This window comes from Spea bombifrons, chromosome 4, assembly GCF_027358695.1.
Source record: "Spea bombifrons isolate aSpeBom1 chromosome 4, aSpeBom1.2.pri, whole genome shotgun sequence".
Classification (NCBI taxonomy): domain Eukaryota; kingdom Metazoa; phylum Chordata; class Amphibia; order Anura; family Pelobatidae; genus Spea; species Spea bombifrons.
The window spans coordinates 99,440,907-99,468,324 of NC_071090.1; the positions used below are offsets into that span (position 1 = coordinate 99,440,907).

Here is a 27,418-nt window from a genome sequence, read left to right on the forward strand (position 1 = left end):
AAAAAAAACATGCACCACCCCTCCCCCCCAGCCCCTCGGACAGATCCGTATGTACAATTTTACATGTTCTGCAATAAGGCTGCGCAGAATAAGACTTCTTTCCCCACTGAAGTTTATTATTTTTGTTTTTCTAGTTGCGTAAAATTGGCTACAAAGAAACAAAGAAAGATACAAAAACAAGAGACGCGTGTGACCGAAAGGGATGGGGGGGAAGCCGCCAGGTCAAATATTGACCAATAATCCTTGCAGGTCGTGTCCATGTCGATAAGAAGTTGCTGGAGTCCAGAGGGTGCTGGTAAAACCTGATTGGTAATCTGTAGAAGGCCAGCAATGCACAGGAGGAGCGCTCTATAGGCCCCCACGACGTATTTAATCCGTATGTGCCGTGCATTGTGGCCAAGGCTGTAAAGAGCACGGGAAGCGCCTGACGGTGAGCCTTAAGGGGCGCTCCTTCCTAATGCCCAGTGGAACAGTATTTTTTCCTGTGTATACACCAGCGATGATCAAATATATGCCGGGCATTAGTTAGCACAGCAGGCCAACATCTGTATCTGCAAATAGACGAGCAGTGTAAAAAAAAAAGTGTCCCCATCTCAAGACAATTATATATACCTTTGCAGAGTAATGTCCAGATCTGCAGTATATGTATATATCCTAGTTCCAGGGCACTGTGCATGCAGATCTGTAAAGGCCTACTAATTTTGGGTGAACAGTCCTGGGTGGAATAGTCACGTCAGTCACTGGATTTGGTCACCAAGGAGAGCGGCTGTGCCTGCAGCAAGGGTAGCGCTTGCAGAGCAGAAGGGTAGATTCCGGGTGGAGACAGAATGGAAGATGTGAGTGGGATGGGGCGAGAGAGCAGTGGGGAGCCCACAGGCGAGCCCATTGAACCAGAAAGACTGGAGGACGGAGGGGATTTGGAGGCCAGGAAGGCAGCGGAGTGGCTGAGAGACATCTGAGCTCTTGCTTCTGGCTTGGTGGTGAGCGACAACGGCTGAGCCTGTTCCGAGTGGGTGGCGGCAGGGGCTGCCGGAGATGCCAGCGCGGCGGACGGGGTGGCTGGGGAGTCCAGCATGCTGCCATGGGAGGAAGCCGGACTGTCACAGGATTTATCTGCCGGGAGGTGCTGGACACAAATCTTCTTGGGTTTGGAGCAGTCTGCAGAAGAGAGAGATCGGTTAGATTTGAGGGACATTTCCAAAGCCTGGTTAGAGATCACAAGATGAGTAAACGGGTGCGCAACAGACGCGACACGCCAGGCAGGTAAATGCCAACTGTCTACCAGGGGGATTTCTCTTTTTAAAGCCTTCAAACTATAGATACAGAAAACAAATTCTACATGGATAAGTTGAAACATATAAACTTATTTTTGGTCTGCAGTCTCATATACAAGAAGGGTGCTATGGATAGACTCCATTTCTTTTCCAGCGTAATTGGATCTGGACCAATACAGCAGGGTGATAGTTTCTCGTCATATTCCTAGAGTGTTTCCTGAATGTACCATAAATTAACATAACAGAATGTGTGGCCAATTCATTAAGGGATGGTAAGCTAAACTCAGAAGTTATGCTGGTTGGTTTACTTTAAATACACCGATACAGAAGAAGACAACCCGCCCAAGCATACAATTTGTCTTAACACGCGTGTTAGTGTTAATTTTCACTCTCTGATTGTAATAGCCCCACAGAATCTGCTGGCACTCCAATATTATGGTAGGTCAAAGGCCAAACATTTAACTTCAGTGAAAGGAGATATAAATACATAGAGGTTTTGGAAATCAGAACTATACACTTACGCTCAGCTTCCTGGTTCTGTTTTTCTCTCTTCCGCTTCTTCCTCTTTCCCTGAGATAGAAGAACAATGGTAAGTTGGAGGCACGTTAGGGATGCAAATTGCAATAAGCAAGGGACGCTTTAAAGCCACGGAGAACCCGACCTCCTTGCAGCGCACACTTACATAGTTGTCCCGTGCAGACCACGTGGGGTAAAGCTGCGAGTGGAGCTGTCTCTCCTTCCGTGCAAGTTCATAGTACTTGGCTTGTTCTTCTCGCGACAAGGAATGCCACTACGGGAGGGAAAAGGAGAAGAGCCATTAACTTCGATACTACGGTGGGAAAAAGTTGGTTCATATCTAGGTTTAAACCTTCGGCCAGACAAAATGTTTCTTTGTGCAATTATTAAAGTATTCATGAATATCAGGGTACATTGTGGCTGGAAATAACACTCATCTTTTGATCACTAGAAGTTTGATGGCATCTACACATGTAAAGTCTACCAATGGAGTATAAGCTCACCCTGCGGCCAAGGATCTGGTTGATAGCTGCACTCTCTTTTAATGTGCACTCTGCCACCACTTTGGCTCTCATCTCCTTCATATAAAGCATGAAGGCGTTCAGAGGCTTCTTGACGTGCGGCTTCTTCTCTTCTTCCTTCTTAATTGCCGCAGCTGGTTTCCTGCGTCAGAAAGATTCATGGAAAGGTTATAAGCCGGACACCAAGACGTTTCCACCATCCCACACAGTACAGAACAAGCAATATACTTGGGCAGAAGACCACCCTAACATTCGCAGCGGTCATTACTAGAGCTCCAAAACTTACTCCAACCGAGGGGCAGTAGAAGTATATAAACTACCCCAGTTTCTTTTGTCCAACTGGCATGGTAACAGGCATTTCTCTGCTAAACTAAATAGCATCACATTCATACTGTTTAAAGGCAGCACTACTTCATATTTATATATAATAAAAGGCACATTGACAATACACAACATTGTGACTTAATGTCACTTCTCTTTGGGTCTCTGTAAAGAACGACTGGTACCAAGAGCACTGAAAAATAGTCATTTTTATTGTAGACCTCCTCCTACCCGTTACAATGTATCGCTAGTGTCCATAGCCAGGGCTTGTAGCATCGCCTTAGAATGTGCCGTTTGTTCTCAAGGAAGAAAATCGGGGGAGGGGACCACGGGGTACTCAATGACTATTACAAGCTTTTATTGAACATCTTGACATGCAAGGAAGATCTGGAATGCGTGTTTAATATGAAGCTATGACACCAGTTGGTCCAGATACACGTTAAAATTATTGGTGGATCCCCTGAGAGACTTACGAGTTGAGGTTCGGACTCATGTTTCCAGAGGACGGTTCTTGCTTGACAACAGGTGAAACAATGGCGGGGTGAGGGATCCCTGAGGTGTGCAGGCTGTGGTGAGGGGACACCATGTGTGGAGAGAAGCGGCTGGACACCAAACTGGAGAGAAGACAAAGAAGCAAATGCATGAAGGGAGAATGATTGTGAGACTGAACAAACCCCAAAACCATTGCACTTAGCCTTGTACTCGGGTTTTAAGGGGGGGGGGCATTTTCTGTATTCTAGATTCTGGAGAAACGCATTTCTGGTAACTAACAAAAATAAGCCTGAGCCAGGTTGTTTAGAATACAACTCATCATACAACACGGGTGTTCTACTCACCTAGACATGGAGGCGTTCATAGCCAGAGCAGGATATGGATGTCTGAATCCACCGGGAGGGAGGGAGTACATCGGCTGACCCTGCCTGGAACACAAAGCGAGAAGTCAGAAAAAAGAGAACGCAAGACTAGGACAGAAAGATCTGGACATTTTCAGGAAAAACACAGGACGCATTAAGCACTTACTGTGGCATGAGCCAGCCTAGCGGGTGAGGAATCTGCCCCATTGCCCCAGGAGATAGAGGATAGTAAGGGGATAGTTCTGACGGATGAGGAGGTCGAGGGATCCCTGGAGAATGGAAGAAACTTGGTTATAGCGAGAAAGTAGCGAACAACAAAATAGGCGTCTGCAAACCCAAACTGCTCCTCACCTGTCTTGGGGTCTATCTCGGGCGACAGGTGCCCTGGAGGGGTCCCCGGGGAGAAGTGGTCATTGCTGTAGGTGATGAGCGGTGTAAGAGGGTGCATGTGATGCGGGTGCTGCACAACCGGCACTTTGTTCGACTGCAAGAGGAGGGGCGAAAGAAAAAAGTCAGAGAAACAAGCACCCAAAAGCCCTGGTCACAGGATATCGCAGTAGGTCCAACCGGTGGCTACAGGATTATCACATCCTTTTTATCAATAACACCTTAGAAAATATCTTAATCAGTTCCGTTGAACTTTGCACTGATAGATTGTGAGGATAGCATTAGATTTGTTTTACGCCGTCCGGTTATCTCTCTTTCTACACCAATAGCAACACATGCACAGAGCGATGTATAAACAGAGATAAACCCGTAGTAATGTATACAGAGGCAGGTCAAGAGGAGGCTTTCCTATACAAACTGAAACAGGCATACATCATCCGAGACACCCCTCTCCCGCCTGTCAGGGCCTCCTAATCGCCCATTATACGAGGCTAAATCCCGACATTGTACAGGTGGGATAAAGTTTCCCGACAACAGGTCCCACCCTTGTCCATCTTTAGTGCGAGCGTGTGTGTCTGTGTGAGAGTGTGTGTGTGTATGTATGTAGCTGTGTAACAGCATATCCCTCCCCCGCCCCACTACCAGTGATTGGAGAAGACATTAATCCGTGAATAGGCAGGAATCCAGGTGTTAACACAAAGCTATACAAACGAGAAACAAAGGGCAGCTGCTATGTAACCACCAATGTTTTTATACACTATTTTATAAACTTGCAAGCATGAGTGAACATATAAAGCTATGCGAGTATGCATGTCTCTACACAGAAGAGCAAGAGCAAGCATGCACATTCAGACAGTACGGGGACACGGCCGTGGGCATGGATGGGCTCCGTACAGTACATGCCCACAAAATAATGAAATCAGGCCTGGCACTCACCAAGTGGGCAGGCGACGGGGATCTGGCGTCTTTCAATCCCGCTGTACTGGGGGCATCCAGGAGGGGCCATTTCATCTGTAAATACTGTAAGCAGAGCAGGCAGAGGTGAGAGGCCGTAACACGGTACTAGAGATTTTTTATTATTTTTTTTTGTTATTGAGACAGGATCAATGTGTAGATTACATCCCATAAGCCTGAAAGGGTGAATAAAAGGTGTTTTTTTTAAATAAATCATATTCACTCTTTCAGGCATAACACCACCAAAATTAAAAAAAAAAACAAAAAAAAACCTTCTCATTATACAATTAGGGCACATTTGAAACAATATAATCTCACAGGTTTTTGGTCCCATAGTAATCAATATTTACATAAAAATTCTACGTATCAACGTTCACATTTTAGATCAAGCAAGTAAATCATATGCAGTTTGATAAACCAAAGGGGAACAAATTAACTACTTTAGATGGTGAATGCACATTATATAAAATATTTTTTATTTTTTATTTTAAATAAAAAAAAACTAAAATAAATAAATATATATAAAAAATGTGTAACTCAGCACTAAGTTAGGGAGGAAACCTGAGCCCTTTCCTCCCCTAGATGCTCTGCAGGGGGAGGAGGGGAGCGAAGGATTTAGGGACAGCAGGAAACTGCCTGTATGGGCAGATATAAATCCTGAAGGATCCCGGGAATGTTTACGTGTGAGAAGGAAAAGTGGGGCAGTAAAACCAACACGCAGAGCCAGACAAATTCCAGCTGTGAGAAACCATCTCATGGCAAGAAACAGAAGGCCTTTTACTTCTTCCAGCGGCCGTCACACAGTCACACACACGTCGCTCATCGGGAAAGCAGGAAATAAATGACCCCTTCCAGACCCAGACTAATGCCAGGGCAGGGAGAAGCCAACGCCAGGCCCCGGGCACCTTCAAAGCCGAGGGCCCCAAGCATAGCAGACAGGGGCAGAGCGCCAGGCCCGGGCCGGCTATAACAGCGGAGGGGACCAGGGGGGAGCCAGAGGGCCTTGTTTGGGAGACTGGAATCTAGCAGGAAATGATCTTATTGTTCCTGCTGACAGTTTCCAGACCTCAAGCAAACAAATGGCATTGTCACCCGCCCGTCCACCCCCCCCTCCGTGCTTCCCACTTACAGCACATTCCCAATTTTTATATGTTTACCCACACCCACCGTCCACACAGACAGAAAGCAGATGTACGAGCACATAAGGAGGGGGCTTAAGAGCTGACAATCTATTTCCAGAGACATAAATAGCACCCGACACATTATATATTATATAGTTAGAGCCTTGAGAACATTGCTGTCCTCTCAGCGAAGGTAGAGAGGAAATCAGGAAGCATCTCAGGCAAACCAAGACTTCTGAGGTTTTTGTGTATGTTTGTACACAATTATTATTAATATTTATTCATGGTATTAAAGTTTCTTTATCACTTCTCCCCATCCTTGAGTGTGAAATACTCTTCATAACGAATAGGGTCTCAGTTTATAGATGTCAAATTAGCAAAATTAAAGAAAAGTTTTTTTTTTTTTGTTTCATTATTAGTGCATATAACAAAAACACACCAGATCCCCGTGAGGCGTTTTATTTGCATCCTTATTCCAACCCCGATTGCTAGAGGTGTTTAAATCGGCTTTATACAGCCCGATAAGCAGGATTTACAATAACGTTCAGCAATCTTGAAAAATTCCCGACAAAGAAAATGCTGCAGGCGTCTCTTAATTACTTCCAAAAAAAATTAAAAAAATAAAATAAAAACAAATAAACCGCGCAGAACAGCATAACCTCAAAATATAATAAACACAAAAAGCTGCGCGCTTCCAATACGTATGAAAAGATGTAGCAAAAAACAAACAAAAAAAAGTCAATTGCACAAAATCCCAGCGTCGCGCATCACCGCACGCTTATACACAGACAGTTACATGCAGACACAGATGTCTTAATGCCCAATTGTTTTCTTTACTCAAGGCCTGCAGGAATGCATCCCCTCCCTGTAGTTTTTTCTCCCCGCCTTCTCACCCCCCATCTCCGCACCAGTGGCACAGTCTCCCAGTTACTCCTGCCCCGGGGATATTTACTTTGGCTGGGTCTGAGCCTATAGCTCTGGAAAATAGAAAGGAGGGGGGGGGGGCACTTACACGCAGCAATTAAAAGTTAAGACTTCCTACAGCCCTGTCCCTCAAGATAACAAATCCGCCATGTTCAAGCACCTTAATGGGCTCTATCCCAAACACAAAAGTATACTCCGTGTATACAATAGCGGATCAGAACTAGAATTAGGTGGCTTTAGCCCCACCAAGAAGGATCCAAGAAAAAGCTTTCAGAGAAAACAACTTTTTTTTTTTTTTTTTAATTTAACCGAGAGCGTGGTAGAGAGCGGAAGAGTCTCCCAACAGAAGTGGTAGAGGGGGATACAGCGAGGGAAAGTAAACATGTGAGGGGTTGGAACGGGATTAAGGTCAAAGGCTGTACATTAAAAATGGGCCGAGTGGGTCTTAGGAGACCACCCTTCAAAGTCTCTAAGCCCAGGCCTTGACTAATCCATGTCAAGCTTAGGAGCCAGCCAACTATATTATATAAATAATAAAAAAATACACCTATAGAGATCAATAATAAAATAAAATAAAAATCCCGGCCCCTGGGATTTGCCAAGCCCTGCGTTCACTGCACATCTTTCGCTGGATATCATAACGCGTTAAAAGCTGTGATACCAACAAGTTACCAAAACCGAATACCCTCCAATAAACATGCAATATGGCCTATGCAGACTATTGTTCCAACACATTGCTTAGTGCCGTACGGGGCGAGATACACCTATGGGAGAAAATGCATGGAAGGCCAAGTGCACCAGAGCTTACAATCTAAAAGACTAGCTTTTAACTCTGCAGGTCACCGCTCGGTTTGAAAATATCCAAAAAAAAAAAAGTTTAAAAATGTACAAATATTAAAATAAAGAATTTTATATACATATTATAGCTCTGCAGGCAGCAATAGAATAAGAGTTGAGACGTGAAAGTCTATATTCCAAAGCTATAAAAAGTAGACCGGTGAAGCCGGCGTGGGGGGTGTTTGGGATCGCAGGCAGCCTCTCTCTGACCCTGCGCAGGGTGATGCTTCCTCCAGCGGAGCCTTTGATGCGGCTTACAGAGCGCTGGATGAAAGGGAGCCGGGTAGAGAGGGGGAGTCCCCAACCCTGGCAGGGAGACAAAAATATAGACAGGGAACCCCAGACTCCTCCTAACCACCGGAAGCAGGGAGGGCACGGTTAACCCTTTACACGCATCGCACCTGGGATTGTGTACGCGGCGGGCAAAGCAATCACGGCATCTACAAACAAATGAAAAGGGTTGCATAAACGCCACTATTTTCCACCAAAACGAGAATAACGCAATGGAAAATAGTGGGAAAATGGTCATCATACACGGATGCATTGGGGTGTCTGCAAGTGTACAGATCACTGTTAATGCAGCTGGCATACAGTATATCGCACATGGCCACACATATGCCATCCTTATGCGGATTCGGGGTAAATGGCAAAATAAAACAATACACCTAACTGCATGGGCAAGGTGTATATATATCCGCTATATAGCAAACAAGAGTTTTAGATTACATTCCGGTCCAGCTTGGTCCACAGAGGCACAGAAGCAACGGCCGATAGCCAGTACCCACCAAGCACTCTGCCATCTTGGGCTTGACATTAACATGTCTAAAACCTGAGATCGTCGATGTATCCGAGGTCACATGGTCTCCCACTTTAAGGGTCAATGCACATGTCCTACCCCCTGCATTCCCAGGAAGTAATGCAGAATTGACATGCAACAATGCAAGTGTGACATGGGGACAAAGCGGCGCTGTCTGGCCGTGGCCCCCTCCGGCTCTCTTCCCACCCCTCTTCCAACTCCGCTAACACACACAAGGTGAGCAAACAAACCTCATTCCAGAGAGATTACACCCTGTAGGAGGATTAGCTTTCTGCTTCCCCCACCTGAACGGGAAAAATAGGTGCCCATCTTAAAGAGACAGGGGACAATTTAACGAACTAGAGAAAGATTTCAGGAACACAGAGGCGGCCGGCAGTAAATACAATTTAAACCTTAAACGCCACAACTAATAGAGGTTGTTCCAAAACCGTTAAGGTGCATAGGAGGGTTTTTTTTTTTGTTTTAAACCTTTAAAAGTTTTCAAACAAATCTTTGGGTCATAAGGAACATTTATAAATACATATATATTTTTTATTTTTTTATTTTTACACACAGCTCATAGAAGCCACCAATAGATGAGGGGGGGGGCTGCTTCCATAGTATACATGAAGTGGATTTCTAATCTAGGTATAATATTATATATATATATATATATATATATATATATATATATTTGTTATCCATGACCACAATTTACCGTTATATAAAGTATACCAAAGTGGAAAACATGGGAATAAATCAATTCTGGATGTACTCGTGCTTAAGCGGCCTCAGCACATGACTCCTCGTTCAGACAGATCATGGGGATGTGGCACATTTTGGGTCGGTAACATGTGCCGCGAGTGATCACGTACGCACTAATGATAACACTACGAGGCACACAACGGTTCCTTGTGGTCGCAGAAATCAGAAAGATCATTCAGTCTATCACTGCATTACGTCTCCGGCCCTTGCTGGACTCAAGGAACGCACCCGGCGGCCCTCCTGCTTCAACATGATGCTATTCTGAGTCAGTTAGGCAAACATTTGTGTGGATTCCAACTCCCATCAGCATGACACACAGCTGCTAGAATGCAAGAGGTCGCTCCGAGAAGCTGAATATAGAGAAGAGACCAAAAGGTCGACACTCTGAGATTTTACAGTCAGGTAGAAGTAGGAAAAACAAGACTGAATAAACAGCTGTCCTCTGCTGTCAAGTTTGGAACTGCATTTCTACTTATAAAGCAGCAAGGGGAGGAAAAAAAAAAACCTCTAAAACCACAAATCTCTTGTTCTAGAACTCCAGGCCTAATTCCAAATTAATATGAAAAATGAATATCTGTATTTGTCCAGAACATTGCGTCTTCAGTCAAAGGGGATACATTTTATTGGGCCAAACCGAAGAGACTTTCCCTCTTGCTGAAGATCCGATGTTCTTCCGGGGGTCGACCGCCATTATTCAACGCTGGATCGTTTTTATATACTGGGGGTCCTGCATATCATGCATCTAGAAGCACCATATGCCGTAGGGCACATACTGAGAATAGATTTCTTTCTGGCCTGGGTTATTACTTAACAGTTGTTTATATCTTGCTACAGGCGAGGTTATGTCATACACTCTCGCAGTCTCCTAGTGGTGTCATCAACTTTCTATCCAAAAATATTTTATCATCTGGCTCCCGTCCTCTTAACAACTCAACCCTGCCCTCTGGGGACGCCATATCTTCCACGCGAGGATATACGTTCATTGTCTGCTGCTGAAAGCTGAACTGGAGAGGTTATATGTTGTGAAGCATATATTGTTCCTAGGAATGAATGTAAAATGAGTAGACCGGCAACCCTATGACATCAACCGTGACATCACCAACTAGGGCTAACAAGCCAAGGAGGGCAAATAGACGGCAATTAGAGAAGGGGAAGCTTACAAACCCTTCTGCCCACAGGGCAGCTGCATATTACCCATTGTACAGCGCTATGGAATTTGATGGCGCTATATAAAATAAATAATATTCTGTGAACGAATGGGTTGTAATCTGGTTTGAGCCGGGCCCTCCTCACACGTTTCTATAAGTGTAATACCGTATATACTACTTGCCATGTCCCGTCTACCCATTGTACAGCGCTGTGGAATATGATGGCGCTATATAAAACCAAATAATGGGCGGTATGGAAGGAAGCTCTACTGGATAAATCAATAATCAGCAACTTAATGAAGGGGAGAACTAGATTTTAAGTTGGCAAAGCAGGGCCCGTCTCCTTTTGTACCAACGTGTTATTGTGTGTGAATTATTCCACCGATTGTAACAGCGCTACGGAATCTGCAGGTGCTATATAAAGAAATGTAATGCAATAACTAAGCGAGGGAGTAATAATCACGCAGACCCCAACAAAAGGAATGAACGGTGGCTTTTCTCCATGGTATAGAGAAAGGAAGGTTTCTAATACATATGCAAAACGCCATTACAGGGGTTTATTGTACTGAACTGTAAAGTGCAGGAGAAGAAAACAGACATTCATCTAGCAAGGGTTAATGACAGACATTTATTCCGGTGTAACGTGTCAGCATTTCTACCAAAGAAGACCGGTTCAGGTTCAGAACAAAAGGCCTCCTCTCTCAATGCCTTACTTATGCAGAGAAATAGAGTCTCCTTCACTGGCTTAGTCAGGGAAAAGCATTCCCCGGTCTTTGTATTGCGTACGTATTGTAGAAGTTGCCTGAAAAGCATCGGCGTTAATACCCCCCACGCCACCCCACCCATGAAAAGCTTGGCCAAAAGCATTCGTCTCAACCTTTCCAGCTGGGGTGTAGACCCTTCACAGAACCAGACACCAGGTACCACGGTGCTCAGCGGTCCAGTGCCGGTCAGGGAATCTTACCAACATATCGCTTTATCACAAGGGAAGAAGACCCACCATCAGGGAGTAGAAATATTCCAGACGTAGGTCCTCATTAGGCCACACATCCAATTAAGATACCAGGAGGACCCACCAAGACCCCAAGCAATGGGCAACTTGGACCCAGATACCTGTAAAGCTATTGGGTACTGGGCCTTCAGAGATAGATATATCCATCACATACACCCCCCCTCCCCCCAAAACACTATTATTTATTATACATATATATTATATACACATGTTTGGGTATGGACATCCCAAGGCTCTATATCCTACAGATTTTTTTGATAAACGTAACACTACATTTAGGTCACCCTTTATGAAAAGTACTAAAAACAAAACACAGAGCCCCCGTTTCAGCACTGTATAATGCTTTTTTAAAAATCTTTCTACAACTTGGCATTTCCATGGTAACCACGTCTTAGCAAGATTAAAATATGCTCCCCTTAGGCTACCAGAAAGACTCAAAATAGAGGGGGGAAAAATAGCTCTGATATAAGGCTCCATCATCTGCAGAAGAAGCTCGGGGATTGGTACTACAACTCCCATAATGCTCAGGGGGATAAGGATCTTTGGAATAGGCAAAGTTCTCGTGTCCAAAGCGCTCTGTGACCGGAGAGGTAACAGGCCCCGGGGGTTGGACATCACCCACATTTCTCATATTATTGTCGCGCCGGTGACAGTCGCAGCGGGTAAATTAGGTGCGGAGCGTGGATATATGGCTTCGGACAGCCTGCGCTCTTAAAGCATCCGAGTCACCTCACAACAACTGGCTTCAATTATGTGCTCGTAGACGCGGGTCTTGGACCATGTCAAGCTCCAGCGTGGGACCTTCCCTCCGCCTCAACTTTATTCTCTGGATACAACATATTTCTGGGAGTTGCCACTTTCAAATATCTGCAGCATTCCTCGGGCTGGAGAAGAATAGAACGCAGCTGCAGAGGGAACAGGCGAGGAGGGAGAGAGCGGACACATTGTAGGGGAGCGAGGAAATATTGGGGATATGGAGCTGTGACCCAGACCGTGGTCCATCGTGTGCCGGGTTCTACAGAACGGAATCTGGAGAGGCATCCTGGATCAGCTGACATGATTTATTTATTTTTACATACAAGTCTTTTCAGAGGAGGGGGGTCACTTGGACGTTTTAGTGGCCGATGCTCAACAGTCTTACTCTGCTGCCCCCCACCCCCATTTCTTCCCTCCCTCTCACCCTCCTCTCCTGACAGAAGGACAAGCTGTTTTAGATTTCTCATGCACGTTTTTTCAGACAGATTTTTTTTTCTTCCTAAACAGCTGCAAATCCAGTTACAGGGAGGAATGTACAATATGAGCTCCGGGGGCCCATAGCATGGGGGGGGGGTCTGTTAAGGATTTAGGGGGCCCAACAAGCTTTCCCAGCCATGTAACGTGCCCATCAACCCCATTCTCCGGGTCCTGCTACTTCATACAGAATGAACACGGTATTTAGACAATCCGGACCAAAGAGAGCGAGAGTTTCAAAAGTTGCATAAATTGTTATAAACGTAGAATCCGCACATATGTACAACATGCAGCAAAACAAGCTAAAATTCTAAATTAAATAGATTCAAATTCGGTGTCACCCCATTCCTGGCACGTTCCAAAGCTGCAATGGTTCTTTCTTGCTCAGGAGCATAAAGCCCGAGGCTGGAGTGATCATTACTATCCCAATTACATGAAACAAAGTAAAAATACTCAGCGCCATCATCCTTTCCAACAGCTGAAAACAATAATTCCGGTGCAAAATAAAAGAAGTGGTGCGGTCACCATGGCAACCAATGGGAATATATCCCCAGTTACCTGTTCTTTATAAAATGACCCCCGCCCCAATGTCTTTGTTAGTGTAGGTTTAGGGAGTTTGCCTTGTAGCAGAGAGGTGGATCATTGTGGTATGGCTCAACATATCAGCTCATTTTAAAGAAGAAAAAAAACACCTCAGGTTTTTAGCCATCTTAAAATACCTTCTTGCCCTTTGAGTAATTGTTAACGAAACCGACAGAGGTATTTGAAACCTCTAATAAAAAGCGATTAAGTTACACACATGCTACCTGTTACAATCATAAATCATAACTTCGGAGCTCCTGTTTAGTGTTAGAAATGTCTTCGTTTCGACGTCTTCTCATTGCAGAACCTAACCCAGGGCCCCCGGGCAATAATTTAAAGTAGATCAGCCTTCATCATACTTTTTAGGGCCACACATTTGTGTGCTAAGGTGAAGCAGATGAAATGTAAATTTTTTTATGCAATACTGGGGAAATCAGGGGAAACATTGTATTTATTTTATACATTTACAAAATAAATACAAAAAAAAAAAACCCATTGTGCCCAAAAGCGTTAAATCCAGGCGAGCACCCCCCACCCTACTAACCAAATGTGGGGGGAGTTATTGCAATCAAGAGGTCAGAGGTCAGCACGGCCTTTGGCTTGGGTTTCCATAGAAACAAGGCCTATTCATACAAGAGGCAGACACCTCTTCAATGAGACACAATAGCAGCCATTAGCGAGGGGAAGAGAGAAGGAGCTAAAGGGGAGGGCAAGAAAACTGTCTGGAGTTTGGATTTAATAAATGTCACCTGGGGGAGAGGAAAAAGTTTTTTTTAATGCGAGTAGTTTAATCGATGCAAAGATTTTATAGAAATGGTATTTATTAAATAATCGCTGCAAACAGAATAACCCAAAATTATTACTAAGATAACCGTTTTCTATTGAATATGACAGTTTAAAGCCCGTATGGCATTTAAAGCAGAAGACAACGTTATGAAGTAAGAGAGGACAGTGACCTCAATTCGCCCAAAGATAGTGTAAAGCACCATAAAATAAAAAATCCACACCTCATACGCAAAAGGCCAAACGAGTTTAACCTCTTTATTACTGAAAAATATTGGCCAAGCCTGGCATCTACAGGGGTTAACCTAATCTATCATGCGCTATAGCCGCCCTTTGGCACCAAAGTAGTTAATAGAGGGAACCATTGTAGAAGGGGAGGGGTGACATCCGCTGTGCATTCTCTCATGGCTGAAATCTGAACCCCACCGTACACAAATGCCCCTTAGCTCTCCACGCTATTTACCGCTTCCCTCCAATATCCCACTTCCTGCTCTCCCTCATCTGGCCGTGTCTGCTCTCTGCCCCAATACCCTCTGTCACCTCTCAGCCACTAACACTGGTTTGATTGTTTCTCGTGACCACCACGGCCAATATAGTCTCCTCTCAAACCATTTCTTACCACCGCAGGGTTTTCCATTACACGGGACATTTACAGAAGTCACAGATAAGGGTCATTGCCCCACAAGCCATGCTTATTTTGGTCACGTACATCCTCAGTGCCTTCTAGAGTCCCAGACACTAAAGACATGTGAGAGCACCAGGCCAACAGAAGTCTTGGGGTACATGCGAGTTTCGGGCTATTATGGGGGCCCCAAAATGCTTTACAGACGTTCACGGCCCCACAGACCATCCGAACATCGCCTTTCCTTATTGAAACAATTACAGAAAGTGTTTCCTCTTCCTAAACATGTCTCTAAAGCTTTGCACCAAGGATCTTCGTTACAAAAATATGTAAACGAGTCATATTTATGGTAAGCTCGGACGCATGGCGCTAAATCACCGAGCGCTGCCGTCCCACATTAGTATGTGATTTGAGCTTCTGCGACAGGATCCAGAATGAGGAACGTGTAGGATGGGAAAGCGGTTTAACAGCTGCCCCCCGAGGTGTCAATTATTCCAGAATTATCCCCCCTCCCACTGGTGTGAAATTACACAGGGATACTTCCCTGGCCAACTGGATGCCATATGGAGACGTGTACCAGCCCAACATGGAAAGTACATGGCTGGACTGAGCCACAGAGCTTGCGCTCACCATCAAGACAAACCCAGGCTGCTACATTCTTTTAGTCCATTCCATTACAGAACGCGATAAGGTCCCAGCCCGTACATTTGGTTCTTGTTAAACTAAAGAGGGCGTACATGGATTAGAGTGTGTTTAGCACAATAACAATCATTTAACATGGAGAAGAAAAAAAAAGAAAAAGGACACTTAGATAGCTTGGGCCCTGCTTTAATGCAAATGTCACTTGGAATCAGATCCCAGTATTAACTACTCATTAGCGACTGGTGAAAATCCTGCCCTGTAAAAAGGCGACGCACGTGAGATACACCAAAGAGAACCCTTTACGTTTTGGCAAAAGGTCTGCCGTTTTCATAAAAAGTGTCAGGCGCAGAATGGGTTAAGGAAAAACCAGGGAAAGTTATGAGTACAGCTGGATTTTACTGCATGGGAATCATAATTAAGGACCCCCCTCAGCCCCCACCTCGTCCATACGCTCGCAGCCCCCCTCCAAGACGCTCATTCCCCAAAATAATGCAAGCCAGATGTGCCCTCGCAGCTGTCTGCGTGCGTGTAGTGGTGACCAATATGGGGGAGATTAACCCTCTCGTAGCCGCCTCCCCGCCAGCATCTGCACAAACTCACAGCCAACCCAAGACCTGAGATTATATACATCGCTCCATCTTTAACCCTTCACGTGCATGCAAAATGGTTAAATACCCTCCTATACTGGCAAGGTTCACTTTTGTTGAATGCCAATAAGCCCTACCTTCTACAGAAGACAGTTTTATAAAAACACAACAAAAACATACCGAAACCAAGTACTCTTTACATGAGCTGAAGAGTCTAATTACAGGGAAATATTACGTGGGATGGGTCCTTAAATCCACCTCCCAGCATAGGTGGTACAGAGTAATAGCTTCAAGAAACTCAAGCCTGCTGTGACATAAGGTGGATAAAGATCAACAGATTTCATGTCAAACAGACAAAGAGCAGACCATGCTGGCCCACACACTGTCGGCATGTACACATGTAAGATTTGTAGGGCAAGAAGGCATGTGGGAAGTTGGGGTATTGTTAAGTGCTCTAGAGGGCCCAGAACGCAGGGTTGTCGAGGGGCTGTTAGGGAGGGGAGAGGGTAAAGGGGGAGTTATCCCGCAGGCTCTGAATCCTGCTCAGCTGGTTTCATGGTCTGTGCCGGGTATTGTGAGAATGAATAGTTCCTTTCAGGCTGTGAGACAAGAAGCTGTGTGCACAGCCTGGGGAGGAAAAGAGAAGGGGGGTGAGTTACTCTGCAGAGTATCGCCCCTTTAACCTTTTGTGGACTGGATTCCATTACTGCACACCAAGGCCTCTGCTGGGTGGCTGGTTTGCGGTTGCGAACACCTCGTACATGTATAGACCGTAGAGTAGTAGAGGCACGGGAGCTGGGCCTGGAGAGCTAGAACAGGTTTTAAAGCCCAGCTGCATAAAAAAAAAAACAAAAAAAAAGAAACGTACAAACAACCACAAACAAAACAAAAAGTTCACAACAAAGTGCTATTCATGGACATAAATAAGATTCATAACAGCCAGGTTCCTACGTTCTCATACACACATTTACCATACAAGCTGCTGTGGTTTACAACTCCCATTACTCTAAGCCAACCAACAGCCTGGCTTACTGCTACAGAAGTTACAGCCAGTAAGCGACCATACGATGACCCTGGCCAACACTTTCTGATTAGGGTTGCCATCTAGCTGGTATTTTCATAGAAACGCACACAAGGCCTGGGCACTCGGGATCTTGTGATGCAATAAGTTGGGACGTTTGCCTGCCCAAGCCCCCCCCCCCCCCGAGGTCAGACGCTTGAGTTTATCCACTAACAGCCACTGTGAGTGCTAGTGAAAAGAAAATAAAACAAAAAGGAAGAAGCTTTGGGCTCTTGGAGCAGCGAGCGGGATGCAGAAGTGACACACGTTTTAGGTTGTGCTGCTCTGTGAAATTCCACATGTCAGGGAGTGAACGGAGTGGGTGGGTGCAAAAAACACAGACCCCTTTCAATCTGAAGCAAACACAAACCAGGATCCTGTACACGGCAGAAAAGGGGGGGGGACAAGGGCATATCTATACAACCCCATTAACTAAACGGTAGTACTACAGCAAGTTTACACCAAACACAGACACGCTAGGATCTGCTAAATCCACTACAAGAGCTCGTGGACTGCGAGCCAGTTCTTTATTCACTAGATCTAGTCACTACCAGCTGAATAAAGGGTTAACTAAGACCAGATATAAGGCAGGAGCTGACCCGGGTTACATAGGCAGGAACATTTCAAGGAAGAAAATAAATAAATGAAGCGCAATCACTATGGCAACTGACAGAATGCTTCTATTATCACTTACCACTCAGAACTAGTGGTTAATTATACTACTAAATATACTATATTAACAAGAACGCTGCACACTATTGTCTCTCCCAGGAAAGAGTAAACAGTCGCTTTGAAGGGGACACTCCAGACATCCTACGCTTGATCATGACAAACGAGAGGTCCCTTTAAACGAATGCTTGTGTCCACGTTTTAAAGGCATCCTCTCCCCCCCCCCGTACGCGTTTGCCCCTTTACTCACAGAATACTCTAATTCAAGACAAACACATATACCACACCGCGGATATACATCAGACGTGATGCAAAGCAACATACAATATACTGTATGAATGAGCCTCTGATCACGCAGCACCGGCCTGTCTGCTATGGAGGAGTTGGGTGCTTCTGGAAAGGGATTAAGATGTTTTTCTGCATTTCGCCCGAGGCTTCCACTCCAGTTGGAACTTGTCCCCATATCCAGTGAAAGAGATATAGGATTATATATTTATTTAACACATACGGACACCCTATATTATAATACATACACCACATATGTTTAGCAGTGGTGCTCAGAAATGTAAAGAATGCAAAAAAGTTAAAAATTGTGATTAAAATAAATTATTATATATATATATATATATATATATATATATATATATATATATATATATATATATATATATATATATATATATATATATATATATATATATATATATATATATATGCACTGCTGGCTATTCTGCATGTCCCGGGTTAAATAGCTGCACAAGGCATGGGTATTTTAAAAATGCACTGGACTATTGACTTGGCGCTGGAGTTAGTGGGTGGTAGGGCGTTTTTTTTTAATGGAAAAAGACCCCCAGCAATACAGACGCAGGGGTATCAGGAGTATGAATAAGCCAATAAGCAAGATATTTGTTTAACAGCAGGCAGTAAAAAACACAAAAAAAAGTCACCTAATCAACTGTATAGCCGGTCAAGTAGAAGCAGCCACCAACTACAACACAGCAACGGAAAGAGTTCTTTGTCTTATACTAAGTTTTCTCCAACTGTTATGCAATCCTGTAAAGGAGGCTTACAAAAATCACCATTTACAGCTCAAAAGAAATGGGTGGGATAGTTCTTTGTGCTTAAAAAAGCCCGAAATATGTTAATGTCTAAATTAAATAAAACAAATAAACAAATCTCAAATCAACAAACCTTTACGGACAGTTACTGCCTGAAAATAATCGTACAGAATGGATGCCGGTTATTATTAGAACCGATAAGGCGGCAGAGTGGGGAAATAGCTAAAAACCAAATTAAAAAAAAAACTACATTTAACCAGTAATTTTATGAGCATATACAATATATATTCTTTAAATGGAAGATTGTGCCATATTTATATTATATATATATATATATATATATATATATATATATATATATATATTGTTTTTTAATATATATTGGGGTAACACGAGCAGACTATAGGGCAGAGATGGCTGCGCTTTTATACAGATTCCCAAACGGCAGCCAACAATAAGGCCCTGTGTGCAGAGAAAAACCTAGAGCCGTATACCCCCCCCCCCAATCTCTGCTCACATTCACTTAACACCTATTGTTAATTTCAATGAACCTTCCAGGACCGGAGGGGAGGGGGGAGAGCTGCACTGAGAAGCGGGGCACAGTATGTTTACCCCCCCCCCAAAAAAATAGCAATTAGAAGACATGTTATTTCTGTAACATGGCACCAGCTGTATACAGAGTCCTGTACCCATTGACATGCAGACAGGAAGGGAGCGCAGATAAGAGACGCCAGATACGGAGACATAGGAAGGGGGTGGGCCCAAGAGCTAACAATTAAAAAATATTCCGGATAAAAAAAAAAAAAAAAAAAAAAAAAAAAATGCAAGTTATATCTAGCAGGTAACAAATGCCTTTTATACACACACACACACACACACACACACACACACTACAACCATACAATAAGGTGAAACCACATACAGATTATATACCATAGAGTGGTATTATGATGGCTGCATGCTTCATCCCACACATACGTGTTTATGCACAGGGCGAGTGTCACACGGATCAACACAAAAAGAAAAATGAACCGGAGGAAGGAAGTGGAGGTGAAGGAAGGAAGATCCAGATAAAAACATACAGCCTGACCCAGAAGCAAACAGGGGTGATGTATTCCTGGCCACACACACCGAAAAACCACACAGCGGCACAGCGACTTTAACAAATCAGCGTTAATTAACAATACGAGATAAGAGGACGGGAAACTGTTAAGTTATTAAAAAGTCCCTGGAAACATGTTACAAAGCCTACGGACTATGTATCAGTAGTGTTACCAGCTTGAGTGGAGGTATGCAATGTGTCTGCACAGAAAGGGTTAATTTGGAGGGGCCCATGGGACATCCCCACTCCCCAATACACAGCCCTACATTCTTCAACTATTTACTCACTGGAGTGTCCCCCTCCCCCTATTTGCTCTGCTTTGTGTAACCTCTTCTGCAGAAGCAGCACTAGAACATCCCAGATGAGAACGCAGAAAGCCAGAGCTAGCACTGAACTTATTATAAACCTCTTACATCAATAAACATCGTGTCATAGAATTTTCCCCAAAGAACGCCACTGGAATCCGAGAACACTGGCAAAGCCGTACCCCGGGGTAAAACCCCGGAACTAGCTCATCACATAAACATCTTCAAGACCCTTCCAAACAAATAGCAAGCTCTAAGACAGTAGGGCCCTGTAGATCATTTGTTTCTGATTGAATGAATATAACTCAGTTTTCAGATGAGGTGTCTGGTCATAAACGTCAGACACTCATCTCCCACCCCCCAGGCCCATGATGGGACAATGACACGTTTGGGTAATTGAGACAGGTATGGGATTTTAATTAGCAGCCGGAGCTGTAATGGACTCTTGTTTGGGGTAGGGTTAGGTTGTATACATTGCCCTATAAGCCCTGCTCCTGGCCCTCGGGGCAAGGCAATTTGCAATGCATGGGTGGTGGGTGTGTGTGGTGGGGGGGAACGGGCATCATTCCTGCCTGTGGAGGAATTCAATTTGCAACCAGACAATTCTCCCTAATCACCTCCCAAAACAGGGCACACAATAGTGGCTCATTAACAGCACTCAGGGGTAGCTAAAGGGGCATTTTAAATATGAAAGAGGGAGCCAGACAAAAGCAGAGAGGACAGCTAATCCCACCAACAGCTCCATTGTCCACTAACCCCCACAAATTGCTTAACCCCTTGGACCAGGTACAGGCACATGGAAGAAGCCATCTCCCACCAAGCTGCAGACGTCCATGCGAGCGTTTGTTAAATTTAACAAACTCGTTTAAATCTGCTGCCCCTTTGGAAGAATATGGTTTGGTCCATCCCATGTATGTAATCCAATGCATTCCCTCATACACGTCAACACGTTCAATTCTTCTCAAGGGAAATTCTGCCCATAATAGAGCTTAGTGTAAAGCGTGTGGCGGTGCGGCTACTTATATGTAGCTGAAACAAAAAATATCACTTGAAGAATAAGAGTCAGCCATTGTTTGTAGCAAAGTCTCGATGGTTTAACTTTAGTTCTAGAATGGCAGAAGAAGTCCAAATGTAAATTAACAACCCAATCATCTGTTCTAATAAATATTTCCTATTTAGAAAAAAGTACAAATATGGATATGTAGCAGATATGTTAAGAAAGAAAGAAAAAAAAAAGTTGAGATCTGGAAAAACTGTTTGTATATGGAGTATTAGCTGACCTCCAGATCCAAGGAGGGCCATCTGTGACATTCTTGGACTTTGGCATGACCCAGATCTTATACGACATGATTGTTTTAAATAGATTTTGCCTTTTACACTTTTTATTTACCAAAATAAACTTGAGGGTGTTGACTGCGGATATCCCATATCTACAGGGAAAGAAGAGCCATATAGAAAGTAACATCTTATGGTTTCTGAGTAAGGAGAAGAACGCCTACAAGCTATATGGGCAACCTGTAAACAAGGTGATGAAGTGCAGGTGGGGGCCTTTATAATGCTAGGTATAGGTCCCAGTACAAGTTCCATCAATGCCCGCTCAATCTCAAGAGGTAAGTGTTGTCGGATGAGTGTTGGTAGGTTGAAGCTGCAGCGTGGTGGCTCACAGTAGAGTGCAGAACTTAAATTGCGATATGGCATGGAAATGGGAGGCAAAAAATATTTAAAAGGTGTCCCCCATATTTTTTAATATGCATTAGACACACATAAGGATAATCCGGACATAAGACAAAGAGCAAGCATGGTTTGAGGATTTACAGCAGGTAAGATCTAAATAGATTCAAGATAGATGGCCACCAATCAAACTAAGCTTCTAGGTCTAAACTAGGAATATACATTTCAGTACAAGTTTCTGTTTACATATTGCGTTCTTTTAATGAAACGCATAGACCCTCCCCCAAAAAAAGGACCATTTGCCAAGTCTTCTTCTGTGCACTTGAGCACATTGGGTACAGACTGGCACGGGCAAGCAACCCAGCACCATAGAACACTGACTATGCATTAAGCGAAACCACAAGCTTAATATCAAATTTTACAGCCAGGGAACATTTTTTCAGCAGGTTTAACCTCAAAAATTGCTTAAAAAATAAATGAACTATTTGGGGTATCATCCATATAAGCCACACCAACATAGCACTCTCTTGTGCAATAAAACCCACAGAAGAATTCTATATATATTAAATAAAAAAAAAATTAAGATATCGGTGTCTGTATTTTAAAATAATTCAGATTTTTAACTCTTAAAATCGTAACCCCGTTCAGCAGAAGAGAGGCTAAACCAGCTTTTCAGAAACGGCTGTGTTTATGTGTCCCCACCCCCGTTACAGAGTTTCACTCACATTTGCTGCACACTGATAATTCACCATTCAGGCACAAAATAAACATGAATGTGAGAGCGAGTATGCAGGGGAAACAAAGCCAGGTCTGTGTGAGGGGAGGAACGCTCCATATTGGGCACAGAGAGGGCACACAGCCCCCCGCCAGCCTCCAACTTAAACACCCCTGGCTTACTCTAGAACTACATTCCAAGAGGAGCTTTAAAAATCTGGCATATGTAATGGAGGACTGGGAATAGCTCGCTGGTAGATGTGCAGCAACGCTAGGTGTTACAGGCCTGAAGATGCCTCCGGCCATGAGTCATCCTGCACCATTAATGGGATACTTAGAGAGTCCTGAGCCGAGGTGGGAACGTCAGGAAGACAAAGGCTTACATTCACATGTACGCGGAGCAACATACACGAGACGCAAAGGTGAAACGGCTAGAAGGAAAGAGAAATCGGGGGAAGTAAACTAGGTGTCGGAAGAATGATTCTAACTACTACTTAGCCTCATTAACTCCACGCAAAAGTCCCAGTACAGCAAACAAATGCTTATAATGGTTACGTCAGCGTTTAACTTCCAACAACGTAGGGTTAACAACGCTTCACGCGACATGAAAATGTTATGTTATACACTGTATTCAGTCACCAAATTACACTTTTATGATTGCCATCGTCTTAATCATAATAAACACAACAACCAGTTCAAAAACAAACTATCCTGCCAACTAGAATTATCAACAATGAGGCATCTACTTTGAGTTTAACCATCATAAAATTATACAAATTAGAGAGCCACAAAGTTATGGAATTCTATAGGGGAAGCAATTCTGTGCTACACATGTTCATACAGGACTTCCTGAGCATAAGCCACACACACATATCTATATGTTCCTTAAGCATTACTAATAACTCCACAGAGAGCACTTTTTTCCCATAATAGAAACATGCGGGAAACATTCTTTGCTCAGATGTAAAGCTTTCAAGAATTCACAGGGTTCTAGATATTCACACCACATTATATTAGATATTAACCCAAAGTAGTTTTTTGTTACAGCTCTTCTAAACAAATACACCTAAAAATAAAGACCACTGTTTAAGGATTCAAGCGCTTCAATGAAGATAGTTAGTTCAACATGACCAAAGACCTGGTTTTCTCACCTGTGGTCAAGCATTAAAGATATTTCATATCGCATGGTATGTTAGTCGCATACAGAGGGACAGTAGGATTTTTGAGCATTTCCTGTGCATAGAAAAATCCTTCCCCCAACTAGATCACAAAACACAACATGATTTCAGGGTTCCGTTAAAGATTGGAAAGCCTTTCCATGTAGGCAACAGGGTACACTATAGCAAGTGTCTGAAATGTATATATACACTGTTCCATGTACATATAACATGTTATACACACTGTGTTTGCAGTTGCCGTTGCCCAATCTTTATAAATAAATGCCTAAAATGCCCCCACTTTGGTGCACATTTACCAATGTCCAGGATACAAGTAACCCGCGCTCGAGGCCCCTCGGCAAATGCATAAAAATAAATTAAAGTCAGCGCTAAATGGAGTGGATGTGCTATTCATAAGGCAGGGCTGATGCCATCACTCATGTAGTGTGATTGGATCTGTGAGGTCACTCGTGGTGTGACAGGACATGCGAGGTCATATGTTAGATTCAGCTTTAAGAATGAGGTAAGCCCTAAACAGTCACCTGGGTGGTTTGTTTTAGTTTCTTTTTTTTGTTTTTAAATAGGACCGGTGTACTCTCTCATTATTCCCATCTCTTTTTATAAAATAAAACAAATATAACGCTTAAGGTATCTTTGAAAAGTGAGCAGTCTTCACCTGTAGAGGAAGATATTTTACCCTGAAACACAGAAATGCATGTACAGAGAATAGAAGAGAACCCCCGCTTCCGCTTATATGGACGTCACTGTCCATATAATATATTCATATATATATATATATATATATATATATATATATATATATATATATATATATATATATATAATTTACATATTAATAAATGTATTTTCACTCCTCATCATGTACAGACAGATATATGCATATGGTTATCGAATAGGAAGCGGGTTTCTTACCGTGCGGGCACTGGGGGATAAAGCACCATTAGGTAGATAATGGCCTCCGAGGTCTGGAATCATCAGGAACGGGTACCCGGCGTACGGCGGGCCTTTAAAGAACGCTGCATCCTGCTGCTGCCTCCTGAACGCTGAAATGAGAAAAAAATAAACCATTTCTAAAATTACATCTTTCGCCTTTTTTTAGCGTAAGAAAAAATATCGCAGCTTTTATTTACTTTTAAAATGTATTAGGAGGTAAGGTAAAAAATTCACAGGGCCCCCACTGCCCCCCCAGATCACTGGCCAACTTTGGGTAAAACAATGCATTAAACAGCGCGGCGAACACCCCCCCGAACACACAAACACACATGCATTCACTTAAATAATGGATGAGTGACAAGATTATGTCGCAAGCATACGGCTGACAGAAGAGACAAATCAGACCATAAATAGGAATGTCTGGCGCGTTTTATTATATTATACTACAGAAAGCGAGTCAAGGCATCTAAACTGCAGCCGCGTGCATGCGCATGTCTTGTGTTTGGTTATCCGCTGCTCCATTTATATACGGGGAGCCATCGCTCTCACGTGCTCAGGAAGTGCATGCTGGTTCCGGATATGCATTCCTAGAACCGGAATGAGACATCACCTCCAGCGCTCGCATTAAACATGCGCAGAGGGAAAGGAACTTTAAGGGGTGCAGAGAACCGCCACTAGTGAAAATACCCTGTTCTTCACTGTAAATCCTTCTTTGGGGGGTAACAATATATGGCATATCCGCCACAGAGACTGAGAGCGTGTGGCATATCCGCTACAGAGACTTAGAGCGCACGGCATATCCGCTAGAGACTTAGAGCGCACGGCATATCCGCTAGAGACTTAGAGCGCACGGCATATCCGCTACTGAGACTTAGAGCGCACGGCATATCCGCTACTGAGACTTAGAGCGCACGGCATATCCGCTACAGAGACTTAGAGCACAAGGTATATCCGCTACAGAGACTTAGAGCGTGCGGCATATCCGCTACAGAGACTGAGAGCGCGCGGCATATCCGCTACAGAGACTTAGAGCGCACGGCAAATCCGCTACAGAGACTTAGAGCGCGCGGCCCACTTCTTCCCAAATAATTTTCCATTTTTTTCTTCCTGCGTATAAAGAATAGTTTAAGACAAAGCGCTACTTTTTTATTATTATTTCTTACGCCAGGAGCTTGCAATCCACTTGAAACGAAACGGAGTCTGTTAAATATTTGCTTTTAATCAGTGCCAATTGTTTCCGAAATTCTATTCTTCGCAAGCATACGAGCCGTTCCGAGGCGCGTTGCAAACCCGGTTAACGCTTTACAGGCCACTCGGAGCCGACGGGGGGAAATCGCTTCGATGGTTTAACACTTCACCCAAATGTTTGCTCGTCGGAACGCGGATCGGCCGCTCGGCAGAGTAAATTGTGAAATTCCTCGGCGGCCGCATCGTGTGGTTTTAAAGTTTTTTATGACCGTGTCTGTAGAGATCATCCTTGCGGCTCTCTAGCCCAGCCACATGGCATCAGAGCGCGTATGTCCACAGATAAGAACCATTTGGCCCATCTACAGCCACCCCCTCTCCCCATTTATTTATTTTACATGGTGATGGGTAAGGGGGTCACCTACCTTCAGACAGGTAATCCCGGGGTTTCTCAAAACTCTCTCTCGGAGGAGGTCGTCTCTCCGCCTGCACACAAAAAAAAAAAACCAAGGATCTATTAAAAAACGGAAAGTTGTTACAGTAACAGTCACATTGCGGACACTAATCCGGGCTGGAGAGACCTGAAGGAATTAAGGAGGAGAGAGATTTAGGGCCGACGTTAAAAGCGACAGACATTCAGAGTAAACAAAACGGACTAATCCTTTCCAAAAGTGTCGCGAACTCTTCTGAAACATTCATACAGCAGGGCTGCACTAACACCACTAAATGTGCTAAACACTGCAATCACCCTAAAGGATAAATCACCCTGATCCGGGTGACCCCAGATTGGGAATCCCAAACCACTGCAAGCCTAACAGCCCGGACATTCCGAACAATGACAGCTCAAAAACAGGGTCAGAAAATCATCTCCAGAGATCGATAACCACAAGCATATTATATATATACACAGAAACATATACAGCGTATGGCAAAAACATATATATATATATATATACACACACACACACACATATATATATATATATAGCATATGGCTGATTGTTTACATTTGTTGGTATCGGATAATGTAAATAAATGCGATGTTATATGTCGGTATCGCTGTGAGGTTACTCCCGGTCCCCGTGCTCCCCGCTCCCGTACGGATCGCGCTTGTATTCGCAGCACGAGGAGTTACTCGGCAAATATGAAGTTACCGAGGGCCTCCTGTAAGCGGGTGGATTGGGAGCACGGGACTCGCGGGACTGCTGCGGGTGTACGTGCAGTTATGCGGGCGCCCTCACCTCGGAGTCGGAGTCGCTGCTGTGGTTCTCGGACTCGTTGACCAGCGAGGACTTGACGTCCGCCAGATCCCCCTCCGCGGAGCCCTCCCCGGGGCTCTTCTCCTCCTGCTCCCCCTCATCCTTAAACCGGATCAGCTCATCGTTGGCCCCGAGCTCATCTCCCCCACCGCTGTTTAACTGTGGCATGCTGATACCCCCGCCGGCAGGGAGCGCTCCCCCAGCACAATGTTAAAAATACAGGGGAGGAAAAAAAAAACAATCCAACCGCAGGAAAAAATAAAAACCGTCCTGCTAGCTACACAAAGCACAACCCCGAACTGCGCATAGAAGAGAAGGACCCCCAAAACTTCCTAAAAGTATAGCGACCCTCTACAGAGCACCCCACTCCTCAAACATGCCTCCCACCCCCTAAATCAGCAACCAGCC

The 27,418-nt window shown here is 44.1% G+C and overlaps 1 protein-coding gene across 1 annotated transcript; it reads right to left on the bottom strand.

Moving 5' to 3' along the window:
- Nucleotides 1-95: 95 nt before the first annotated feature.
- On the bottom strand, nucleotides 96-27,418 carry TCF7L1 (transcription factor 7 like 1). Its single transcript, XM_053462818.1, has 12 exons — nucleotides 26,993-27,418; nucleotides 26,177-26,237; nucleotides 24,546-24,676; nucleotides 4,810-4,893; nucleotides 3,838-3,970; nucleotides 3,653-3,755; nucleotides 3,469-3,552; nucleotides 3,106-3,246; nucleotides 2,294-2,453; nucleotides 1,957-2,064; nucleotides 1,796-1,844; nucleotides 96-1,158 (listed from the first exon to the last, which is right to left on the bottom strand). The coding sequence occupies exons 1-12, from the start codon at nucleotides 27,176-27,178 to the stop codon at nucleotides 734-736; spliced, it is 1,665 nt and encodes a 554-aa protein (XP_053318793.1). The 5' UTR covers nucleotides 27,179-27,418; the 3' UTR covers nucleotides 96-733.